This window comes from Apium graveolens, chromosome 5 (genome assembly GCF_009905375.1).
Source record: "Apium graveolens cultivar Ventura chromosome 5, ASM990537v1, whole genome shotgun sequence".
In the NCBI taxonomy this organism is placed as follows: Eukaryota; Viridiplantae; Streptophyta; class Magnoliopsida; order Apiales; family Apiaceae; genus Apium; species Apium graveolens.
The window spans coordinates 314,704,736-314,728,161 of NC_133651.1; the positions used below are offsets into that span (position 1 = coordinate 314,704,736).

Sequence of the window (23,426 nt, forward strand, 5' to 3'; positions counted from 1 at the left end):
ATATAGGCTTTACAAACATATTAAAACTCACTACTACTAAAACTAACCACTACTAATTAATGGGTAAATTACATGTCCATAATTTACTCCATAACTCCACTAGCCCACTACTAAACAATTCTAAAATAATATTTTTCTCTAATAATTAATCTATTGCTAAATATCTAATAATTAAATAAACAAATAATTAATAACTAAATTTAAGATTATTCCAACACATAAATGGTGACCGCGTCTCTAACTCTTAATTAGACTATAAAGAATATTTTCGGATTCCAGTTTGACTAGCTAGTCTTCAAATGTCGGTAGAAACTAGAAATTGTTTCTACATTTAATGCAAATCTAGAACTCCTCCAAAATGCCTTATATTATCATAACACAGTACAAGTTAGCATCTGCAGGCTCACTCAAGAGTCAATACACACTTCATTGTTCCACAACAGATCTCAAGATTCTTCAGTTTCTCGATTACAAGTTTAAGAATCTCTTGCTGCAACAATTCACACTTGAAGTTACTTCGATTATGATCAAGATAGTAAACACTTGTTTTCTCTCCATTCTATGCATTGCAGTACTATGCGCATTGACATGTGACTCGTATAATGTGGTTCACTTTGGTGCAAAACCGAATGGGCGATCTGACTCTTCACTTTTTTTCCTTCGCGCTTGGATGGCCGCATGCAGGTCAGCGCGGCCATCCACAGTGTACGTTCCGCGTGGAACGTTCTTGTTAAGGCCGGTGACATTTAGTGGCTCATGCAAGAATAGGGTAACATTTCATATTCAGGGAACTCTTGTAGCTCCCAGTGATTACTGGTCCATGGGAAACTCTGGTTTCTGGATATTGTTCCATGAGGTCAGCAGAGTGTCGATTCTTGGCGGAAAAATAGATGGCAGAGGTAAGGGATTTTGGGGGTGCAGAAGAAAAGGTGGTAATTGCCCTGTTGGTGCAAGGGTATGATAACTCCTTTCTTCCACATTTTCCTTTTAGATATGCCCAGTCTACGACAAATATTTGTTACAACATATTGTTACAGTATTAATTTATCACGATATATGTGAAGTAGGGTTTCTGGCATGAATACATAAGGCCTATATTTACTTGTACCACAGTCTTTTGTCGCGCATGGTTATCAATGTCACGGTCATTTACTGCGACGTTATTGTCACTTTTAAAACTCGTTCGTTTATCCTGGACCATTATCCTTAGTTAATACTGCAGGGGTATACAGCGTCACTGTCTTTTACTGCAACGGTATGGTCATTTATAAAGATCGTTTGTCCTGGACCATTATCCTTAATTAGTATTGTAGTGCACAAGCATTGTAAGCTACAACATTACTGAACTATCTGAACACATATTTGAAATGATTTGAAATGCAGTCGATTTCGTTCTTGTGGTGTAAAGACATATATGTAAGGGGATTAACATCAATCAACAGCCAAACAATTCATATGGCCATTGGAAGAAGCAGGAACATGGTGATAGAGTACACTAACATAAGAGCCCCCAGTGGAAGCCCAAACACAGATGGCATTCACGTGCAGTACTCTTCAGATATTACCATCAGAAGAAGCATTATAAGAACCGGAGATGACTGCGTTTCTATAGGTCCAGGCACCCGAAACATGTGGGTCGAACGCATCGGTTGCGGCCCTGGACATGGCATCAGGTAATTTTATCAGACCTTTGTTGCTTGACCCTTGATTGATATTATAAATGCTTATATAACTTATTTAGTGAATTTTGAAGTTCAAAAGAATCACACTAGAATCAAGTCTGAGAACTTTAAAAAACCCGTTACGATGTCAAGTAACTAGCTAATCTAAAACTTAAGTGGTCCAAAAGAGGTTAATGAATCGCCTATAATTTACAATAGAAAAATGAAGAGTCCCAGAAAAATTCTCAATTTTTTTCTAAAATGCTAATGTGTCTGGTATACATACTTGGTAACTTTTTTAATAATAACGTACACTACAACAAATCAGATTATTTACAACGGTTTTTTTGAACTGAAAGCGTCGTAATTGAGGTATTTACGACGAAAATATTTTGTCGTTTTGCTCGAGTAGTAAGTTCATTTTTTGTCAGAAAATAAAATTTCGTCGGAAGTTCAATTTTCGTCACAAAATTACAATTTCGTCAGAAGTTTAAAGTATGCACCGAGAAATCAAAATTTGTGAGTTTAAAGTTTTTGGAAAAATTGCGGGGCACCGTAACACTACTCTTAATTAGGGCTGAGCAAACCGACCCAACCCAATCCTTTTTCAACCCGAAAAACCCGACCCAACATAAACCGAATTATAGATGGGTTGTTTCTTTATCAACCCGACATAAATGAGTTGGGTATAAATTACAAATATTTTTATCCCAACACAACAATACCAGATTCATTAATATATATTACCCGTACTTTTATATAATTTTTTAATCTGACATATATTTACATATCTATTCTCATATGTTTTCACGTAACTAGTATTTAAACTCCATTGATACATCTAATGTACAATATCTATTGATGAATACATTGTATATTGTAACATGCAGCATAGGAAGTTTAGGGAATGGTATCCGGGAAGAAGGGGTGCAGAACGTGACGGTGACAACGTCGGTGTTCACAAAAACTGATAATGGCGTACGGATTAAGTCATGGGCAAGGCCAAGCAGTGGATACGCAACCAATATTCATTTCAGAAATCTTGTTATGTTGAATGTGGTTAAGCCTATTATTATTGATCAAACCTATTGCCCCAATTATCAATGCCCTCACCAGGTATTTATAACTCAAATATTAGAGTATTTCAATTGTAATTTTAGGGAAATGTTAAATCGAGAGCAAAATTTTAATTTCCGGAGCAAAAGAGCTCTGAAAAGACTGAATTACCCTCAAATTAATTTTTACTAGGGTTATTGATGTATATCTAAGGAGGGCATTTTAGTCTTTACACATGCCTTTTGCTCTGGAAATTAAAAATTGCTCTGGATTTAACATTTTCTTAATTTTATTGCTGATTCAAGTTAAATCATATTTTAATACACGTCTAAACACACACTACAAGAAAATCGCACGCTCCTGACTATTGAATTTGGTGAGAAATGGTAGTATTCGGTCATAAATGATGTTGAACCGACTAGAAACCGATCGATACGAATGGACGGTTAAAACTGGTAGTAATTTACCTTCTGGTCGGTTATAAATGTTATTGCCGATCATCGTCCGACCTGCATCATTGGTATAGGTTATTATTGTAAGTGTTGTGCGCTTCTTGGCTCCGCCTAAGACATGACTACCACGTGTTCATTGCCTACACAGGTAGGATCTAGTAAGGGGTATCGGAGGACACGTGTCCCTCGTAAAATCATATTTTACGTTCCTTCTTCAAAATTCGAAATTATAAAGCTATTTTCTCAAAATTTGTCTGTGCGCTGTTAGACAAAAATTTCTGAATCCGCCCTGTTGTCACATCACATTATAATTTACCATTGTTCTAAGAGTGTGCTGATTAATTTGTGTAGAGTTCAGGGGTGAAGATAAGCAAAGTGACATACAGGAACATTAGAGGAAGTTCATCAACACCAGAAGCAATAACCTTGGATTGCAGTCGAACTAACCCTTGCACAGGAATAAAGCTGCACAACATCAAACTTTCAACTCCAAATAAAGCTACAAGAGCAGTTTGTTTCAATGCAGGTGGCTCAACTAGAGGCCTAGTCATTCCCAGGAGCTGCCTTCGAACACAATACTAATTAATTACTCCGCATTTCCCCTTGTTGGAATTTCATATTCTACTTAATTATTTGTGGACATGAAACATAAATGTGTTTGTTAAAAACTGTTTTAAAAACTTCTCTTTGGGTCTTTTTGGCAAATCTTACAAGCCAACGAGTGTTTGTTGACCCAAAGTTGAATTTACAACTTATAAGCTGATAAGTTAAATGTTAGTAACGACCTACTTTTTCTCAACTTATTTTTTATTTTTTTATCAATTTTAGTTTTAAAATATATTTTTTAAAATGTTAATCAAACTTAAATTATATAAATTAAGATAATTATATTTAAAAATTATTAATTTTAGTTCATTTAAATAAAAAAATTCTGACTTATAAGTTAAATTATCCAAACACTTGTATAACTTATAAGCATTTATTAACTTATCACTTATCAGTCACTTATTCGATTTAAGTTATAAATTACTTATTTTAAGATTTTCCAAACGGACACTTTATAAAAACTGTTTTAAAAACCAGAACCGGATTATAAAAATGTTATTCTCCACTTTTAGTTTTTTACAAGTAAAATAGTAAATTTTTCTTCATTTTTTTTATGCAGCCAAAAAGCCACAAATCTTGATAGAAATAATTGTAGTAATATTTTTAACAGATATATTCGTGAATGTTGTAATTGTTTCTTGTTTGATTTGTGATATTACTTTCGGACATAGTCACAATTAGAACCGGCCCACTAAGATGGCCTCGGATCCGCAACATCTCCTTTTTTATGGAAAAGGGATACATAATTTCTTTAAATTCGACAGGTATTTTAAGTCTTCTGTAAAATATAGTTTCATAATTTATTTTTAAATTTTATTTTTCTGTATAAAAAAATAAATATTATATTTTTATAAGGAAAAAACATTTAAAATTATTTAGAAAGTTGCACTTTACGGGAGCTTTAAAATACTACGTGTCGAGCCCCCGTCTCCAATATAATAAATAACCCATAGGGACAGAAGGAGTATGAATTGTATGAATACTGTATAATGTAAAAAGTAACTAACATTACAAATTATTTTTGTATTTAATAGTTTTTTCCATATATTTTACTTTGGGTCTGTTTAAAAAATACCCAAATCCAAAGAGATTTTGCAATAAAACTAGAATTTTATAAAAATTTGCAAAAATGCATTTTTTTTTAAAATTTTAATTGCAAAAATATGATATATATATATATATATATTTACGAAAATACGATTTTTCTGCAACTAAATACAACCTCGAAAACAATTAAAAATAATCTTGAATGCAACTAAAAAACCTAAATGTATCTGCTTGATTTTGATTATACCATATTTTTATAAATATTTTCAGAAGATCGTAAAATAAAAAACATAAAAAATGTGTAATTTTTGATAATTTCTCCATCTTACTTGATATGAATTTAAAACTAAAATTTACATAATGTAAAAATTATTAAAAAAGCAAATTCTATAATTCAAAAATGACATTTTAGAGGGAGTAAATAAAGTACAAGGAGAAGATGTTAATGATTAGGCGGTTGCTCCGCCGGTTTATGCTCATCCGCCGGAACCTCTCATGTCACGTGCCGTTTGTCAACTCAACCTAAGATTTTAATACAACTCATGAAATATTTTTTATATCCTACATTTTGTTATATTTATATTAGAAAAAAGTGATAAGTCAAATATGTGTTCTCAACACTAGCCCAAGTGCATGCACTTATTGTTGCTTTCATTCCAAAAGATTAACTGAGGTACATTATGTTTAACGGTAAAAGTTTACTTTTTCAATTTGTCAAAGCTTTTTTTACTTCATAGACACTCCGGAAAATTAACTTACATTTGTTTTATTTCTGTGTACCAGTGTTACATATTTCAGAAATCGGAATTATTCGGTTGAGATATCGATTGGCGACTTATCGGATGATTTATCGGAAATCGGTCAAATCGTACAAATATTTTTGATCAATTTTTGAACAATTTATCGACGATTTTTAAAAAATCGGCCGATTTCAATAATAGAACTGTTTAGTATGCTATAACATGCTTCTTAATTGCTAAATAAATCCAAAATAGGGTCGTATACAAGCCGAGCCAATGAAGCTGAATATTGTCAATCTCATAGCTATAATCTTCAAACTCTAAATTCCGATAAAAATTTGATAAGCTCAAGTTCGGCGGAAACTTGAATCAATTAGATATGTAATATAAATATATAAATACTGGATATTTATATAATGATATGTAAATAACATAAAAAATAATTATAAGAACATGTAAGCTCGGCCAGGCGCCAAGTTCGAGATTGGCTTAATAAACTACTCACTCTAGCCAATTGTTATTGTTTCTAAAAGAGTGTCTGACAGTATTCTAAGATGAATATAAAATCTAATTCTATAATTTTTTTAAAATTTTCTTTTTTTGATAAAAGTAGAATGTTTAAACTTTTATTCACAAAAAAAAAATTAAAAAAAGTTATAAAACTATACTTTCTATTCATCTTAAAACGCGTGTCAGAAACTCTTTTAAAAACAATAACAAGGGACGGAGGGAGTATATATTTGAGCTCGAGCTGAGCTCAATAATAGTCGAGCCGAATTCGATATTTTACAAATATGTTTGAGTACTCACGAACCGTTTAGCTTTTGACACCCCTAATCCGTGAAGAGAAGACTACTTAGATAATCATCAACATTTGCCAATGTATGAATCGATACCAAGATGATAAAATTTTAAGAATGCGTTAAAGCAAATCTTGGTAGAGACAAAATAGATAAGAAGCATGAAGTACAGTTGTAAGAAGAGAATAATAGCCTATTATGGATCCAACATTTTATTATTCTTATTCTTTCTTACAAGAACCTCTGCATTACTGTATGATATTTGCGAACTTTAGGGTTTTTCACATGCAATCCCCGTACTTATCATAACGTGAAATCCTAGTAGCCGATAACGTGAGAATTGAAGATGACTTCTTATTGCCATTGTTAAATCGTTCATTATTTAATTCGGAGCAACTGCAGAAGAAAACCGTTATATAAATCATCAGTCAGCTTCATTCATCTTCACTACCAGCACTAGTTCAAGAATGACAATGCTGATTCTCTCTTGGATTGTGTTTTTCTCATTGATAGCCTTGTTTTCGATCTCAAATGCAGCGAATACGATCAATGTGATGAAGTACGGGGCCAAGCCGGATGGCAAGACCGACTCTACACAGGCATTCGTCAAGGCCTGGGTTGCAGTTTGCAGCTCGGCCCAGGCCGTGACAATGTATGTTCCTCAAGGCCGTTTTGTTATTAAAGCGGTGGTGTTTAGAGGACCGTGCAAGAGTAGAATTAATGTTCAGATCGATGGTACGATTGTTGCTCCTGCTGATTATCGCGCATTAGGCGACACGGGGAACTGGATTTTGTTCATTAAAGTTAACAGAGTTACTGTCATTGGTGGTACTCTTGATGCTAGAGGAGCTGGCTTCTGGAATTGCAGGAAATCCGGGAAGAATTGTCCTCCAGGAGCTCGGGTATGTTTCCGTTTTCTTAGTGTGCTTAGATTTACATTTACGACAAACTTAGGAAAATGCTTGGTGTACAGAAGTGTACAGAAAAATTGTACAGAATGACATGTGTTAGGTTTTAATTGGAATGGCCCCCTGTATTCACATCAACAAGTCCAATTAAAACTAAATTTTACTAAATTTAACTAAAACTAAATGAATTGCAGTCGATAACATTCAACTGGGCGAATGACATCAAGATCAGTGGCTTGACATCGATAAACAGTCAGTTGGCTCACCTCGTGATCAATGGATGCAACAATGTGATGGTTCAGAATGTGAGGCTTAATGCGCCGGATCAAAGTCCAAACACTGATGGCATTCATGTCCAAACTTCAACTGGAGTTACTATTACTGGAAGTACCATGAAAACTGGGGATGATTGTGTATCAATTGGTCCTGGTACTAGAAATTTGTGGATGGAACGGATTAAGTGCGGCCCTGGACATGGTGTCAGGTAAATTTTTATAATTTTGTTTATAAGTATGTTGGTCCGCGTACATAGTTACTGGGAGATGGTCCAGAATAGGTGATTGTTGCAACATATTATACTGTACGTGTAAATGATGAGCCCCCACGTTAAAAACCCTACTGACAGGGAAACTTTTCACGATATGATATGTTGCAACATTGGTTATGTACTCGTTTACATAACTTTGGTTAATTATGGCCTGCTATATTACTTCTACAGCATTGGAAGTTTGGGAAAAATGGCGAATGAAGCTGGCGTGCAGAATATCACACTGATAAACTCGGCATTCACAGGCTCAGACAATGGCCTACGAATCAAATCATGGGCTAGGCCGACAAATTCCTTCGTTAGAAACGTTTTATATCAAAATATTCAAATGAGAAATGTTGAGAATCCTATCATTATCGACCAGAACTACTGCCCCAACAATCAGGGTTGTCCTCGTCAGGTACCAATCTTAATTACGGTTCTAATAAACTTCTGTGACTAATTCATTATTTCTCAGATTTCATCCAGTACACCTGAATCACTTGACCCCTATTTTACAACTAGCTGTTTGCTGGATGAAACTGAAAGGATCCAGGATCAGAACTTTAAGTTTTTCTATGGCTTTGTAACAATAAATTCTTTGTCATTACGACAGACTTCAGGGGTAAAGATAACTGGAGTGACGTATAAAAATGTTCAAGGCACATCGGCTAGCAAAGTTGCAGTGGCTTTTGATTGCAGTCCTACTCGTCCCTGCACGGGGATCAAGTTGCAAGACGTAAAACTCAGTTATATGAATACAGATGCCCGATCAACGTGTAAAAATAGCGGAGGAACAACTAGTGGAATTTCTATGCCAAACAGTTGCTTGAAGAAATAGTTGTGGAGTGTAGATGTATAAAGCAAGGGTATGTTCATAGTCACTTATTTAAATAATTAGGCTCAGATGTCTTACAAATTAGTATGTGTTCCAATAAATTTGGGGATAAGCGAGAGGACCAGAGAGATAAGCTCTTACCAGTTGAGCTATCTAATCGCACTCTGGTCATTAGTTAAGTACAGGCTAGTAAGTTTCCTTTATGCTTTTGCTGAAGATGAGATATCAAACTGGTGAAGACTCTGTAAAATTGCTTCCATTTGATGTGACTAGCATGTAACTGTAAATTTGTATTATCAAAAAAATCTTGATTTTGATAATCATGGTCATAGTTGTCGTCCGTCAAACTCTTTTTAAACATTTTTGAAAAAATTATATAAGAACCGAAACATTTAGAAAAGTTTGATAGTCAGGCAGTTGGCAGATGAAATACGTTATGCAAAGGTAAAGTTTTATTTCATTATTTTGTAGTTTATTCAATGTACTAGACATTGTCAAGACAACACAAATGTAAACACATTCAACATGAAACAACCAAAACCATTTCCAAACTAAGGAACAAATTTGGAAACTTTCAACTTCTCAATAATAGAAATGAATGAGGATTTGGTATTCCTATAACCAAAGAATCCATGCTCCTTGCTCTTGTTCATAGTATCTAAAGGATTCTCAATGCCAAGAAGGTAATCAATATGTGACCAACTTCCAATATCTTCAAGCTTAGTAGGCACCAGTTTGTGTTGTTTTACAATCTCATCCCACACACTCCCTTTATCCTTCATCAACTCCAGTAGTGTCAACCTATCTCCGTCTTCAAATTCTCCGCATTCCACCTCAAATCGCTCTGCCAGCACCTTCCAGAAATGCTTCCACTTGAACACATCTCCATTACTGCAATTAAACGCTTCATTTTTTGCGTTTGGATCCACTGCAGCCCATATCTCTTGCTCAGCAATCAAGTCAGCATCCGAGGCTACTGAATAGCTACTCCAAGATTCCTTAGTCCCTGGAAACCTCAGAACTGCACCCTCATGTTTGCATATTGCAGCATAAACACAGATAGTACATATAATATTTGTCATACTGTAAGGCGAAAAACCAAATATAACTCCAGGCCTATGGACTGACCAAGTCAGGCCATCTTTTTTGGCTACATATTCAGACAAGATATCCTCTTGATTATAGTAAAAAATTGGAGCATCTAGCCTTGGAAGATCTTCGGTATACGGAGGATCATGTGCTGCTGTCCCAAAAGCTTCAAAACTACCAAAATAATGCTTTATCCCAGTTTGTAAACAAACATGTTGCAGTCTTGGTGCATTTGAAAACACACAATCCAACACATTTTTAAACATTTTAGCATTGATTTCGCAATTTTCATCTGCATCATGTCTATTAGTCCAAGTGGCATAAAAGAGGTGAGTCACATCTTTGAGGGGGGATAGTTTGCTTTCAGTTTCTTCAGCATTGGTAATGTCACACTGAATGTACTCAACAGGGTGGTTTGCATCCCATAACGGTCTCAGACGACGAGCAACGCCATAGACTTTCCAAGGGCCTCCGGGAGTGTCAGGGCGAGGGAGAATCTCAGCCAGACTGTTGCCTGAAATGCCTGTAATGCCCACAACCAGGGCCACATTTTCTTGATTCAGAGGTTTCTAAAGTAAGCATTCAAAGGAATAAGTCAGTAATGCACAAACAAAAGATGGAACAATATGAACAAAAGCATGCATAAACATATAAATGTAGGGCTGTTCACGAATCGAGTTGTTCGTGAACAAGCTCGAGTTAGGCTCGTTAAGAGCTTCGTGAACAAGCTCGAGTTAGGCTCGTTAAGAGCTCGTTTGGCTCGACATGTTAACGAACTCGAGCTCGAGCTCGAACAGACAATAATATAAATGAATGTCTCTGTTTGGCCATACTGCTTATTACGGTCAGAAGAATGCTACACATCCCGAAAAAGATCTCAAAAATAAACATAAATGAATGAATAATATAATTGTTAGAAAATGGAGTTATTAAGTTCATAATTTTATTATGTTCTTGTTGTTAATTCCATAATCTAATGATTGGAAGTTGGTTCTAGATATCGGGACTTAAACTTTCATGTATGGGTTTAAGAATTTTCTTAATGAAATCCATAAGAGAAATGAAGTTGAAGTTAGTAGCTTGGAAAAGCTTGTTTTGAGAATGTGTTTGTCCCACATAGAAAGAAATAAAAGGGGTGTTGGCTTTATATAGTATAACACACATGGGTAGTGCATAACTACTAAGGTGTGTTATGGTGCGTGGTGTTCTCACGAGCCCGCGCGCGCCGCCGCCGCCGCCCCGCCACGCCTCGTCACGTCACGTCACGTCACGGGACGGGTCGAAGGGCGATTTGGGCGAATGTCTCGGCGTCTCGCGTACGCGAGGCGACCTGGGCGGGGAATTTTATTTCGTATCGATTTAATATAATATTTTAATTAGAATTTATTTATCAGTTGGGCTGGGTTGTGTCTGTTGGGCTCAATTGGACTGGGTCGGATTGCATAATTGGGCTAAGTCAGATACAATGAACCTAGACTTGTAACTGATGATATATATTCAGAAATTAAAGTATATATATATAAAACGGATGGTTTAATGTGTGGATTAATATATATCAGCTGTTACATTATAATAAATCAGCTGTTACGATTTATTTTAAATGTGCAGTTTAAATTCATATATTAAATTTGGGTGGTCAGTTACACTTAGCCTCTAGTATAAATAAAGGACTAAGCTGCTGAGTTTCACACACCACACCCTACATTCTCTTCTCCTCTTCCTCTCTGCTCTCTCTCCCAAACACAAGTCAGTCAGCAGTTGGTTTTCCGGCGAGTGAGGAGCTAGTCGTGGTTGAGCTTCGAAGGTGCTGTAATTCAAAGCTCTGAGCTGTTTTATCCTGGAGGAGGTGTTGCAAGCATTCCCAGTGCAGCAGGTGGGGGCAATAATCTCTTCAAGAGCAGTCAGGTCTTCGTATAAGGCCTGACGACTCAGCTGTTCTTGTAATTTTCTTGTTGTACATGTTTTTGCCTCAAGCTATGGCTACTGGTACAACTTCTTTCCTTCCTCTAGTTTTACAGTCACTGACATGCATGTATTTTACCTTCACGTTTTGTTTCAACTTGCTTGGCCTTGGCTTGTTTAATATGATATATAACTGCCTCTATGTTGCTATAATAATCAGTATTTCCAACATTCTTGAAGAGATTACGTGTTATATAATATTTAGCATAATGTCGAGCGAAACTGAGGTTCCCGTTGTTGGTGGTGGTAGTGGTTCTGGTGCATCTGTTGTGGCCATTGATTGGACCACTTACAGTTTTCCACAAGCCGTTGAATTAACTGGCTTGCCAGAGAAGTTCAATGGTGGTGTAGGCTTTTCTCGCTGGCAGAAAAGAATGAAATTGTGGTTGACTGTAAAGGGTCTATGGCCTGTTGTGGAGTATGAGAAACCAGTGGTGGATCAAGAGAAGGCTGAAACTGTTAAGGGTTTTGCGAAGTGGGCTGAGAAAGATGGTGTGGCCAGGGCGGCCATTCTGGCTGCTCTCACTAACACATTGTTTGATGTGTATTCTTCTGATGCCTACTCTGCAAAACTCTTATGGGAGAAGCTGGACCAGACACATAATACTGACTCTCAGGGTCTTGAGAAGTATTCTGTGGCTAAGTTCCTTGAATTCAAGCTGGTGGACAACAAGTCCATGACTGAGCAAGTGCATGAATTCGAGATGATAGTGCATGCTTTGAAGGAGTCCGGAATGGACCTCCCTGAAAAGTTCAAGGTTATGAGTGTGATTGAAAAGCTTCCGAAGTCTTGGGAGGAGTTCTCTCTATCCCTGAAAAGACAGAAAGGAGAGATCACCTGGACCAACCTTATGCTGGACATCTCGGTTCAAGAACAACACAAGTCCAAACAAGGACATGTGATGCCAACTGAGGCCGGGAGCTCGAAGGTAAATGTAGCAACTGTAGGACAGAAAAGGAAGGGTGTGGCTAAGAAAGTTAGCGCTAATAAACCTAAGAGTGACAAGGACAAGGCCAAGAAACCCAAGGCAAACAAACCGTGTTGGTCTTGTGGGCAGGTTGGGCACTGGAGTAAGGACTGCCCTACAAAGAAGGCGAAGAAGGCTGAGGTGGTAGCACAAGCGAATGCTGTGCTTGCAACTACAAGTGGGCCCGTAGTGAACATGGTTGTTGGTGAGGCCACGGCTTCTGAAACCAACGCAGACCGGTATGTTTCCTACAACCCTGTATTATTTTCTACCTATCTGTCAAATGAATGGTTGATAGATACTGGAGCTAATGTGCATATTTGTGCTGATATTAGTCTATTTGTGTCTTATCAACAGAGTCATAGCTTGACAGTGACGATGGGGAATGCTAGTGCTGCTCAAGTACATGGAATAGGAAACGTAGACTTGAAGTTCCCTTCTGGACGTATTCTATCCCTAACTAGAGTGCATTATGTTCCCGACATGCGTAGAAATATAATAAGTGGAAGCTGTTTAGTTTCCAATGGCTTTGAAATTTCCTTCAAATGTAATAAAGTAGTTCTTATTCACACTGGTACATTTTTTGGCAAGGGTTACTTGTCAAATGGTTTATTTGTAATTAATGCTGAACCCGTTTTGGGTACATTAAATAATGTTATTCTTCCTTCTGTGAATTGTGTTGAATCCTCAAGTTTATGGCACGCTAGACTAGGTCACTTAAACTTTGGTGCTCTTAAGAATATGATGAACTTAGAGTTGATTCCAAAACATACCATAGAAAAGAATTCTAAATGTCAAGTATGTGTGTCTGCTAAACAGATAAGGAAACCTTTTCATAACGTTGTTAGGGATTCAGACTTGTTAGATTTAGTACACACTGATATTTGTGAATTTGGTGGTGTGTTGACCAAGGACCAGTTTAGATACTTCATTACTTTTATAGATGATAGTAGTAGATACTGTTATGTTTATTTACTTAGACATAAGGATGAAGCACTTAGTAAATTCATTATATATAAAACTGAAGTAGAAAAACAAACTAGTAAGCTACTTAAAAGATTGAGATCTGATAGAGGTGGTGAGTATACGAGTAATGCTTTTAATGAATTTTGTGCAAACAATGGTATAGTTCATGAAGTTACTCCACCATACACACCTGAGTCTAATGGGGTTGCTGAGCGAAAGAACAGAACATTTAAAGATATGATTAATAGTATGCTTATTAACTCTGGGTTGCCTAAATACATGTGGGGAGAGGCTCTAAATACGGCTTGCCATATTTTGAATAGAGTCCCTCTGAAACACATGGATAAAACACCCTTGGAGTTATGGAAAGGCAGGATGACTAGTCTTAAGTATCTTCGTGTGTGGGGGTGCCTTGCTAAGGTGCTTGTTCCTGAACACAAGAGAAAGAAACTAGGTCCAAAGACTGTTGACTGTATCTTTCTGGGCTATCTTGAAACCACTACAGCTATGAGATTTTTAGTGTTAAAATCTGACATAGATGGTATAGTGGCAAACACGATAGTTGAATTTCGAGATGCGACGTTCTTTGAGGATGTCTACCCTATGAAGACTGGAATACCTGAAACGACTTCTGAGGAAGATCCTACTCACACATCAAGTTCTATTCCTGATCATGTGGAAAAGATAACAAATGTGGGGGCGGAACCTAGTAGTAGCTCTAGTCCTAAGGAACTAGAGGAACCAAGGAGAAGTAAGCGTGCAAAGATAGTCAAGGATTTTGGAGGTGATTTCATCACTTACAATATCGAGGACGAACCTTTAACTTTCCGGCAAGCTATGGATTCTTCTGAGTCAAGGCACTGGAAGGGCGCTGTCAAGAGTGAAATTGACTCTATTGTTTCCAATGGAACATGGGAGTTGGTTGATCTCCCTCCTGGGTGTTCTACTATTGGGTGCAAATGGGTCTTTAAAAGGAAGTTGAACCCTGACGGCTCAATAGATAAGTACAAAGCTAGACTGGTAGCTAAGGGTTTTAAGCAAAAGGAAGGAATTGATTATTTTGATACATACTCTCCGGTTGCAAGAATGGTAACAATCCGAATGCTTATAGCATTGGCTTCAGTCCATGGTCTTATCATCCATCAGATGGATGTAAAGACGGCTTTTCTTCATGGTGAACTTGAGGAAGAGATATATATGGATCAGCCTGATGGATTTGTTGCATCAGGCAATGAAAGGAAAGTATGTAAGTTGATCAAGTCCATCTATGGCTTGAAACAAGCTCCCAGAGATTGGCATAAAAAGTTTGATGAAACTATATTGCCTTTCAGTTATAAGATTAATGAAAGTGATAAGTGTGTCTACACTAAAGTTAAAGGTAATGAGTGTGTTATCTTGTGCCTATATGTGGATGATATTTTATTGTTTGGAACCAATATTGAGATTATTAACGAGACTAAAGAATTCTTGAAAAGGCATTTTGAAATGAAGGATATGGGTGAGGCAAGTGTGATTCTTGGAATCAAATTGATTCAGTCCACTGAAGGAATAACCTTGACTCAATCTCATTATATAGAGAAATCTATACTTGAGAAATATGGTTATTCACAGTGTAGAATCGCTAGTACACCTTATGATTCGAAAGTTTCCCTTGTCAAGAATACTTCAGGAGTGCCTGTGTCTCAGTTAAGGTATTCTCAGATTATTGGGAGCTTGCAATATCTTGCTAACTGTACTAGACCAGATATTTCATATTCTGTGTCTAAATTGGCTAGATATACAAGCTGTCCAAACAGAACTCATTGGGATGCTCTTGATAGAGTACTTAGATATCTGAAAGGCACAATGTACCTTAGTTTACACTACAGGAGGTTTCCTGGTGTACTTGAAGGGTACAGTGATGCAAGTTGGATAGCTAAGAAGTCTGGTTCCAATGGAGTGACTGGATATGTGTTTACCCTTGCGGGTGGAGCAGTATCCTGGAAGTCGACTAGACAGACTATTGTGACTCGGTCGACATTTGAGGCTGAGCTGTGTGCACTTGATGCCACTGGGACGGAGGCTGAATGGCTACACGGGCTTATGTCCACGTTACCTGTAGTAAGCAGACCGCTTCCTGCGATTGCTATTCATTGTGATAGTCGAACAACTATTGACAAGATTAGCAGTAAAAAGCATAATGCTAAAACAAAGAGACACATCCAAGTTAGACTTAAGTCTATAAGGGGGTTAGTGTCTGACAGGATTATAGCTATAGAGTTCATAGGAACTCAGAATAATATAGCTGATCCTTTGACTAAAGGACTGGAACCTGCAGTAGTCCTTAAGTCAAGGTTGGGGATGGGACTGTCAACCCATCATAATTCATCAACAGTGGGAACCCAATACACATGAGAGGAGATCCCTCGAAGTGTATTCAATGTGGTAATAACAAGCTGTAAGGGTGAATTGGTAGTACCTTTGCTACATAGATGATACTCATGTATCTGAGTCTATCCCCTGTAAACCTAGAAGGTACTGTGACTGCTAAGAAAGTAAGAGTGTTACAACTCTGAATGGGATCAAGTCGTTAGACGAGATATTAGCAGTATATCTCTGGAGATGCCCAGCTAAGCGAATGTAATTGTGTGGTCGCAATTAGAGGAAAGGGTTATTCCTTGAAGCATTCGACGAACAGGATCGAGACATGACCATTAATGTCTCAAAGCCGTAGATTGGCTCCATAGCCGTTGATTTGTTGTTGTCTATGGAAAGTGGTAACACCCAACGGATTAAGATTCAAGGTGCAATATTCCATCTGAATCCGGTAGTCATTGAAGTAGAGAACTTAGGAGGGTTCAAACCCGGAAGGGTACCGACTCTGAAAAACAAGTCATGATGAGAAACCTGAAACGCATTTCTGTATGGATTTGTGGGGGATTGTTAGAAAATGGAGTTATTAAGTTCATAATTTTATTATGTTCTTGTTGTTAATTCCATAATCTAATGATTGGAAGTTGGTTCTAGATATCGGGACTTAAACTTTCATGTATGGGTTTAAGAATTTTCTTAATGAAATCCATAAGAGAAATGAAGTTGAAGTTAGTAGCTTGGAAAAGCTTGTTTTGAGAATGTGTTTGTCCCACATAGAAAGAAATAAAAGGGGTGTTGGCTTTATATAGTATAACACACATGGGTAGTGCATAACTACTAAGGTGTGTTATGGTGCGTGGTGTTCTCACGAGCCCACGCGCGCGCCGCCGCCGCCGCCCCGCCCCGCCACGCCTCGTCACGTCACGTCACGGGACGGGTCGGGTCGAAGGGCGATTTGGGCGAATGTCTCGGCGTCTCGCGTACGCGAGGCGACCTGGGCGGGGAATTTTATTTCGTATCGATTTAATATAATATTTTAATTAGAATTTATTTATCAGTTGGGCTGGGTTGTGTCTGTTGGGCTCAATTGGACTGGGTCGGATTGCATAATTGGGCTAAGTCAGATACAATGAACCTAGACTTGTAACTGATGATATATATTCAGAAATTAAAGTATATATATATAAAACGGATGGTTTAATGTGTGGATTAATATATATCAGCTGTTACATTATAATAAATCAGCTGTTACGATTTATTTTAAATGTGCAGTTTAAATTCATATATTAAATTTGGGTGGTCAGTTACACTTAGCCTCTAGTATAAATAAAGGACTAAGCTGCTGAGTTTCACACACCACACCCTACATTCTCTTCTCCTCTTCCTCTCTGCTCTCTCTCCCAAACACAAGTCAGTCAGCAGTTGGTTTTCCGGCGAGTGAGGAGCTAGTCGTGGTTGAGCTTCGAAGGTGCTGTAATTCAAAGCTCTGAGCTGTTTTATCCTGGAGGAGGTGTTGCAAGCATTCCCAGTGCAGCAGGTGGGGGCAATAATCTCTTCAAGAGCAGTCAGGTCTTCGTATAAGGCCTGACGACTCAGCTGTTCTTGTAATTTTCTTGTTGTACATGTTTTTGCCTCAAGCTATGGCTACTGGTACAACTTCTTTCCTTCCTCTAGTTTTACAGTCACTGACATGCATGTATTTTACCTTCACGTTTTGTTTCAACTTGCTTGGCCTTGGCTTGTTTAATATGATATATAACTGCCTCTATGTTGCTATAATAATCAGTATTTCCAACAATAATCACAGTTCAAGATTTGAAACGGTTTGAGAACTCTATCATTTCTCTTACACTAACTTAAAATAGTTCCGATTTACCTGTTTTTTTCGAAAGTAAGATTTTTTTTTGAAAAATGAGATAATACAAAAGTATCTGCATCAGAGGATTACCCTTGCAGCGCCAACTGCAGCTAACTGCCACCAGCTCATTTTGACTTTGACGGGCTGGGCCGGGCTTTCCGGAAATGTCAATGTCCGTTTGGGCCCTCGAGGCGGGCCTAACCGAGCTTTTTTCGGGCCGGATCAGATCGGGCCGGACTTTTTTCTAATTTAAATCGGATCGAGTATTATTAGAGATTCCGAAGTATACATGTGTTAGCAACTAGATCATCGTAAAAATGTATTAGTTTACATGGAATATTTTTATGAAAACATTACTTCGTTGAAAATATTTAAGTTCAGCAAAAAATAAATATGTTTATATAATATATTTTATCATTGTCATGATAACAATGATATCCAAATATTCATAACAATGATATGCAAATATATATAGTGTACTTATTATATCTTCTTTCATTATTTATGCAACGAAGTATATAAATAATATTATTAATCACAAATATGTAAATATATATGTGTTTAAAGTATTATTTATATTTATAGTAAATGTGAATTTATAAATATATAAAAAAATATATTAGAATAATCAGATTATAACCGGGCTTTTTCGGGTTTTTAATCAGGCCGGGTCGGGCCGAAGCCCGGGCTTTTAAACGGGCGGGACCGGACCGGGCTTTGCCTAAAAATATAGGGTCCGTCGAGGTCCGAAGCCCGGGCCGGGACCGGGCCGGACTTGACCGGGCTTTGACCGGATCGGGCCGGGCCAGATTTTCGGGCCCAAGTTTTTTGTGCATATCTAGTATGAGCTCTGTTATAAAAATCGGCCGATTTTTCAAAAATCACCGATAAATCGCTCAAAAATCGGTCAAAAATATTTGTCTGATTTGACCGATTCCCGATAAATCGCCGATTAATCATCCGATTTTTTAAAAATCGTCCGATAAATCGTAAATCGGTACCTCAACCGAATAATTCCGATTTCCGAAATCTGTAACACTGAGTATGAGATAAAATAAAACAAAATAAATATGTTCTTTTAAATGAAACTAGCGGGCTAAAACAATTATATCATCGATATACTGTATTATTATGGGGTTTGTTAGTGTGTGCCTGTGGGCACATGCTAAGCACTAAAACTTATAAAGTTTGAAATGTTTTGATTGGTGTATTTGTTGTAAATGCAGGGGGTCAATCATCATTGAGAAGTATTGGTCAAAACAAGCTAAATTTATAAAAGTTTGTGTTTAGTGTATGTCCATAGGCACACAATAGAAAAACGGTTTATTATAAGCTTCAAACGTTTGATTTGTTGGTAACATTTATGTTAACATCTTTCAAAATAAAGTTTAAACAAATATAATTTTATTAAAAAAATTAAATCATGTATCTAATATAACTAAAAACTCTATGAATTATTATCCAACTTAATTTCTAATTGCACCTAACTTCTTTTTTACCTCTTTTGTGGGGAATCAAATACTTTCAAAATTAGTTTTAGTAATTCAAATTATAATATAACAAAATAATTAATAAATCAAGAAAAATTTAAACAATAATATTTTAAAAAAATAATACCAAATCATCTACATATACCACCCATATTCAAGTCTCCTAATTTCTTACAGGCTCTGGAGCGGCGCAGCAAAGCGACGTATAAACTGTAATAGGAGGACATTTTAAGATTTTAATTATATAAATTTTGAACCCTTTAATAATATGATGTATATAAAATAATATGTAAATATTTGAATTTCATTAATCTCAATATCGAATAATTGGAAATACATACGCGCCGCATAATAGTGCACTTACACACTTATTATTTTTATTACTTTATATAAAATAATAATATAAAAAAATTGCAAATGTTATAATTAGCCCGTGCATCGCACGGGTTATATAGGCTAGTATATATAATTAGCGTAAGGTAGATACAGTGGTTGTTGGTCAGGGGCATATATGTAATTTTAGAATTATTATTAGTAATTATAAGTTTTAAAGAGATTAAGTGGAAATTAAATATATTGTTAAAATATTGTATATTTTATTGCAAAAATTATGAATAAGGTTTGAAAACATATTATAACAAAATTATAGTGAAGTATACATTTATATATATATATATATATGAAATTTAAAATTTAATAATTTTAAGATTGGAAAAATTAAAAATTTAATGCAAAAATTACAAATAATAATGATAAAATTAATGATAAAAGGGTGGCAAATAAATAAAAATGGGTAATAGCATATATAAAGGACCCTTTGTATAGACTAGTTTAATATAATAGGTCTAGGCTAGACGGCCAAAACAAAATCAAAGGTCTTCATTTTAACTAGGTTCTTGAATTTCAATCATTAGTTTCATATTTTAATTAAATTACGTATAAGAGATAACAGTGTCATTAATTTTATTGATTCGGATAACCGGTTCATTTTCGGATTAGATCAATTTCAGATCGGATCTACTTTCGAATTATGATATATTTGAAGACCATTCGAATTGGATAGAACGTGATTCGGTTCGGGTCTAATTCAGATTAAAATCAGATAAAATTCGGATTAAGATCGGACAAAATTATGTTCAGGATTAAATTCGGTAAGAATATTTTCGGATCATAACTTTTTTTTTCAATTTTTGAGATTTAAAAAATATCTTTTTATTTAATTTAGTATTTTTAATGTTAGATAATGTACTTTTACAAAATAATATGATTAAATAAGTATGATATCATAAACAAAAAATTGTTTAAAGTATAAATTTTGCTTATTTTGGGTCATATTCGGTGCGAAAATATATTATTCGGTTTTAATCGGTTCAAGTTATAATCGAATCTTGTATTTCGGTTCATTTTCGGTTAAATTTAAGGTTTGGGTATTTTCGGATCGGTTTAAATCAATTTTCGGATAATTATCGGATTGAATGATTCAGATGTCAGATCGGATCTCGATTTCATGAATTTCGGTTCGGTTATTCAGATACCGACCTATTTTGCCAGGTTTAGTCATTGATATTGATATGTGAACTAAATTAAAAATATATCATTAATTGAGAGAATGAGAAGTGTCTTTTCGGAATGTCAATATTCTAAAAATCAGTAATTCGATCGGTACGAGTACTCGTTTTTGAACCTTAATGCGATCCGATTTCTGAGTAATCATGTCCAAAAACGATTTTGTAAAAAAAATGGTCATAACTTGATTGACTCTAGTACTGGGGGTTGACTTTCGCTCGGGATCAAAAGTCCGTTTTTATTTTTAACTTTAATGAGAAAATTTATTAAAAAAAACTGTATATATAACAAAAAATGGTATATTGTCGTTAAATTTCAAATTTTCACACATTTATAATAAATTTCGAACAAAAACAATTTGATGCATATATAAAAACTAAAAAATTATTTTCTGATTTGTTCTGTGAGTACATATTCTAAGTTACAACCTTGCGGGAAGTATTTATTTAGGTAAGTTAAAAGAGAAGTAAGTCCAACAATATTTCATTAATTGTTTTATAAATATAATAAAATATAGTGTCCCACAGCGTGATAATTGTGCCTTATTATAAAATTAATATTATGATTAAAGGGAAAAGAAATGATGAGAATAGAAAATGAGAGAAAATTTTACTTATTAAAATAAATGAAATAAGCATGCATAGTGGTTTTCAAAATGAGGTACATAAAACAAATAGTTTTGGGCACCATAAAAAAATTGGAAAAAATGCCCAAAATACACTATTTTCCAGCTTCAACCGTCTAAAATACCTATTGGCGGTACGTTCCTCCCAAAATATACACTGATTACGCATTCAGGACATGCGTATTAAAGTTTTTAAAAAATAACAAAAAATACGCATAACATACATGCGTATTTAAAAAAAATTAAAGAGATACGCATTCCAAAAATGCGTATTCACTAAATTACAAAAGTGAATACGCATTCCTGTAATGCGTGTTCTTTGTTTTTTTTTAAAAAGTGCATACGCATGTCTAGAATGCGTGTTCAACGGGTATTTTGGATGCACACTTCCGCCTATTGGCATTTTGGGCATTTGTCCTGGTGGGTATTTTGGTTTTTCACCCAAAAAATTGTTGGAACATATCCAAAATGCTTCAAATTTAAATGTATGACAATATTTTAGGGCATACTTTGAACTTTTTTCTTTATGAGATAGATGGCTTTTATATAACCAAGAAAAACATTACATTTTTTCTTATTTCTTTTTCTTCCTGTTTTTTTCCTAGGATATCCATGGAAAGTCAGATAAGAGGGTGGAAAAAATGTTAAAATATTTATTGTTTTCTATTATTTTCTATTTTAAATTGGATGTTATATTTTTGCATCTTTAAAATCATAAAATTTAAGTTTCGTTATATTAACTTTTTAACTTTTTATGTTTTCTTAAAAAAAATTATGACCCTAATACCCAATCCATAATACAAATATCATAATAAATGTTTTAAATAGAATAATATTTGATTATTGATTTGTGTTTTATTTGATTAGAAATTCTTTTTTTTTCAATACAAAGATAAAAGATAGTATATCGTTAAAGTTGTAAATAATAGTTATTTATGCTATATTTTTTCAACAAACTTATAAATTTAGCCAATCATGATCTCAATTTAACACTCATTTTACTATGAGTTTTAGTTGATTTTTATTGATAAGAATTTTTGCAAATCCCCTTGAGATTTCCTGATCTCGGAAAAATAGTAAAAATAGAATTTTTATTTATACTTAATTACATATCACCACCTTAAAAAAAGAAAAAAAAAAGCATCCTCTAAATTTTATCTTAGTTCAACGTCCCCTACAAATGAGGTCCATTAATACTTTACGTTCAAAACGTGTAATTGTGTCTGTATGTTTTCTGTGGTTGTTCATGTTTTTTGATTGATTTTGACAAATATGGGAAAATAATGCAAAAGATGGAGAAAAAAGCAGCCACATGATTCCAGAAAACCTTAATCTTAAATTCTTAATGTTGTGTAGGACTGAGCAAAACTGAACCGATGCTAATTTGATTCGTTTCGGTCCTGATTTTTCTAGAAATTCGGTCTATTCAGTCCGGACCGAATAGACCGAAATAAAATTTGGTTCGGTCCGGTTCTTTTAAAAAATATTTTGGTCCTGACCGAATAGACCGAATTAGATCAAATTATAAATACTATAATTTTATATTATATACTCCCTCATTCCTTTCCAATTGTTTACATTTGTGATGAAGTGTCTGACACGCATTTTAAGGTGAATAAAAAGTATAGTTATGTAACTTATTTTTATAATTTTCTTTTTCTGAATAAAAGTTGAATGTTTTAATTTTTATTCAGAAAAATAAAATTGTAAAAAAAGAAGTTACAGAACTATATCTTATATGCACCTTAAAATGCGTGTCGGACACTCTCTAAAAAATGTAAACAATTGAAAGGGGCGGAGGGTGTATATTTTACATATATCTTAAAATTCTAATCATTATTTTTAATTTGTCATTGTATTTATACACTCTTAGTACTATTTTTTTTTTTTTTTTTTGAAATCAAAACGGAATTTCA

General features: G+C 35.2%; 3 protein-coding genes across 3 annotated transcripts; 2 read left to right on the forward strand and 1 right to left on the reverse strand.

The window, feature by feature from the left end:
* The first annotated feature begins 418 nt into the window (after nt 1-418).
* On the forward strand, nt 419-3,904 carry LOC141723302 (polygalacturonase-like). The gene is made up of 4 exons (XM_074525099.1): nt 419-955; nt 1,384-1,673; nt 2,552-2,777; nt 3,521-3,904. Exons 1-4 carry the CDS (start codon nt 524-526, stop codon nt 3,749-3,751), a joined length of 1,179 nt encoding a protein of 392 aa, XP_074381200.1. The 5' UTR covers nt 419-523; the 3' UTR covers nt 3,752-3,904.
* A 2,925-nt stretch (nt 3,905-6,829) lies between these two features.
* LOC141723303 (polygalacturonase-like) lies at nt 6,830-8,851 on the forward strand. Its single transcript, XM_074525100.1, has 4 exons — nt 6,830-7,264; nt 7,465-7,754; nt 7,989-8,217; nt 8,413-8,851. Exons 1-4 carry the CDS (start codon nt 6,830-6,832, stop codon nt 8,635-8,637), a joined length of 1,179 nt encoding a protein of 392 aa, XP_074381201.1. The 3' UTR covers nt 8,638-8,851.
* Nucleotides 8,852-9,068: 217 nt separating this feature from the next.
* On the reverse strand, nt 9,069-17,958 carry LOC141659462 ((S)-8-oxocitronellyl enol synthase ISY1-like). The gene is made up of 2 exons (XM_074466346.1): nt 17,920-17,958; nt 9,069-10,292 (listed from the first exon to the last, which is right to left on the reverse strand). Exons 1-2 carry the CDS (start codon nt 17,956-17,958, stop codon nt 9,186-9,188), a joined length of 1,146 nt encoding a protein of 381 aa, XP_074322447.1. The 3' UTR covers nt 9,069-9,185.
* Nucleotides 17,959-23,426: the final 5,468 nt, after the last annotated feature.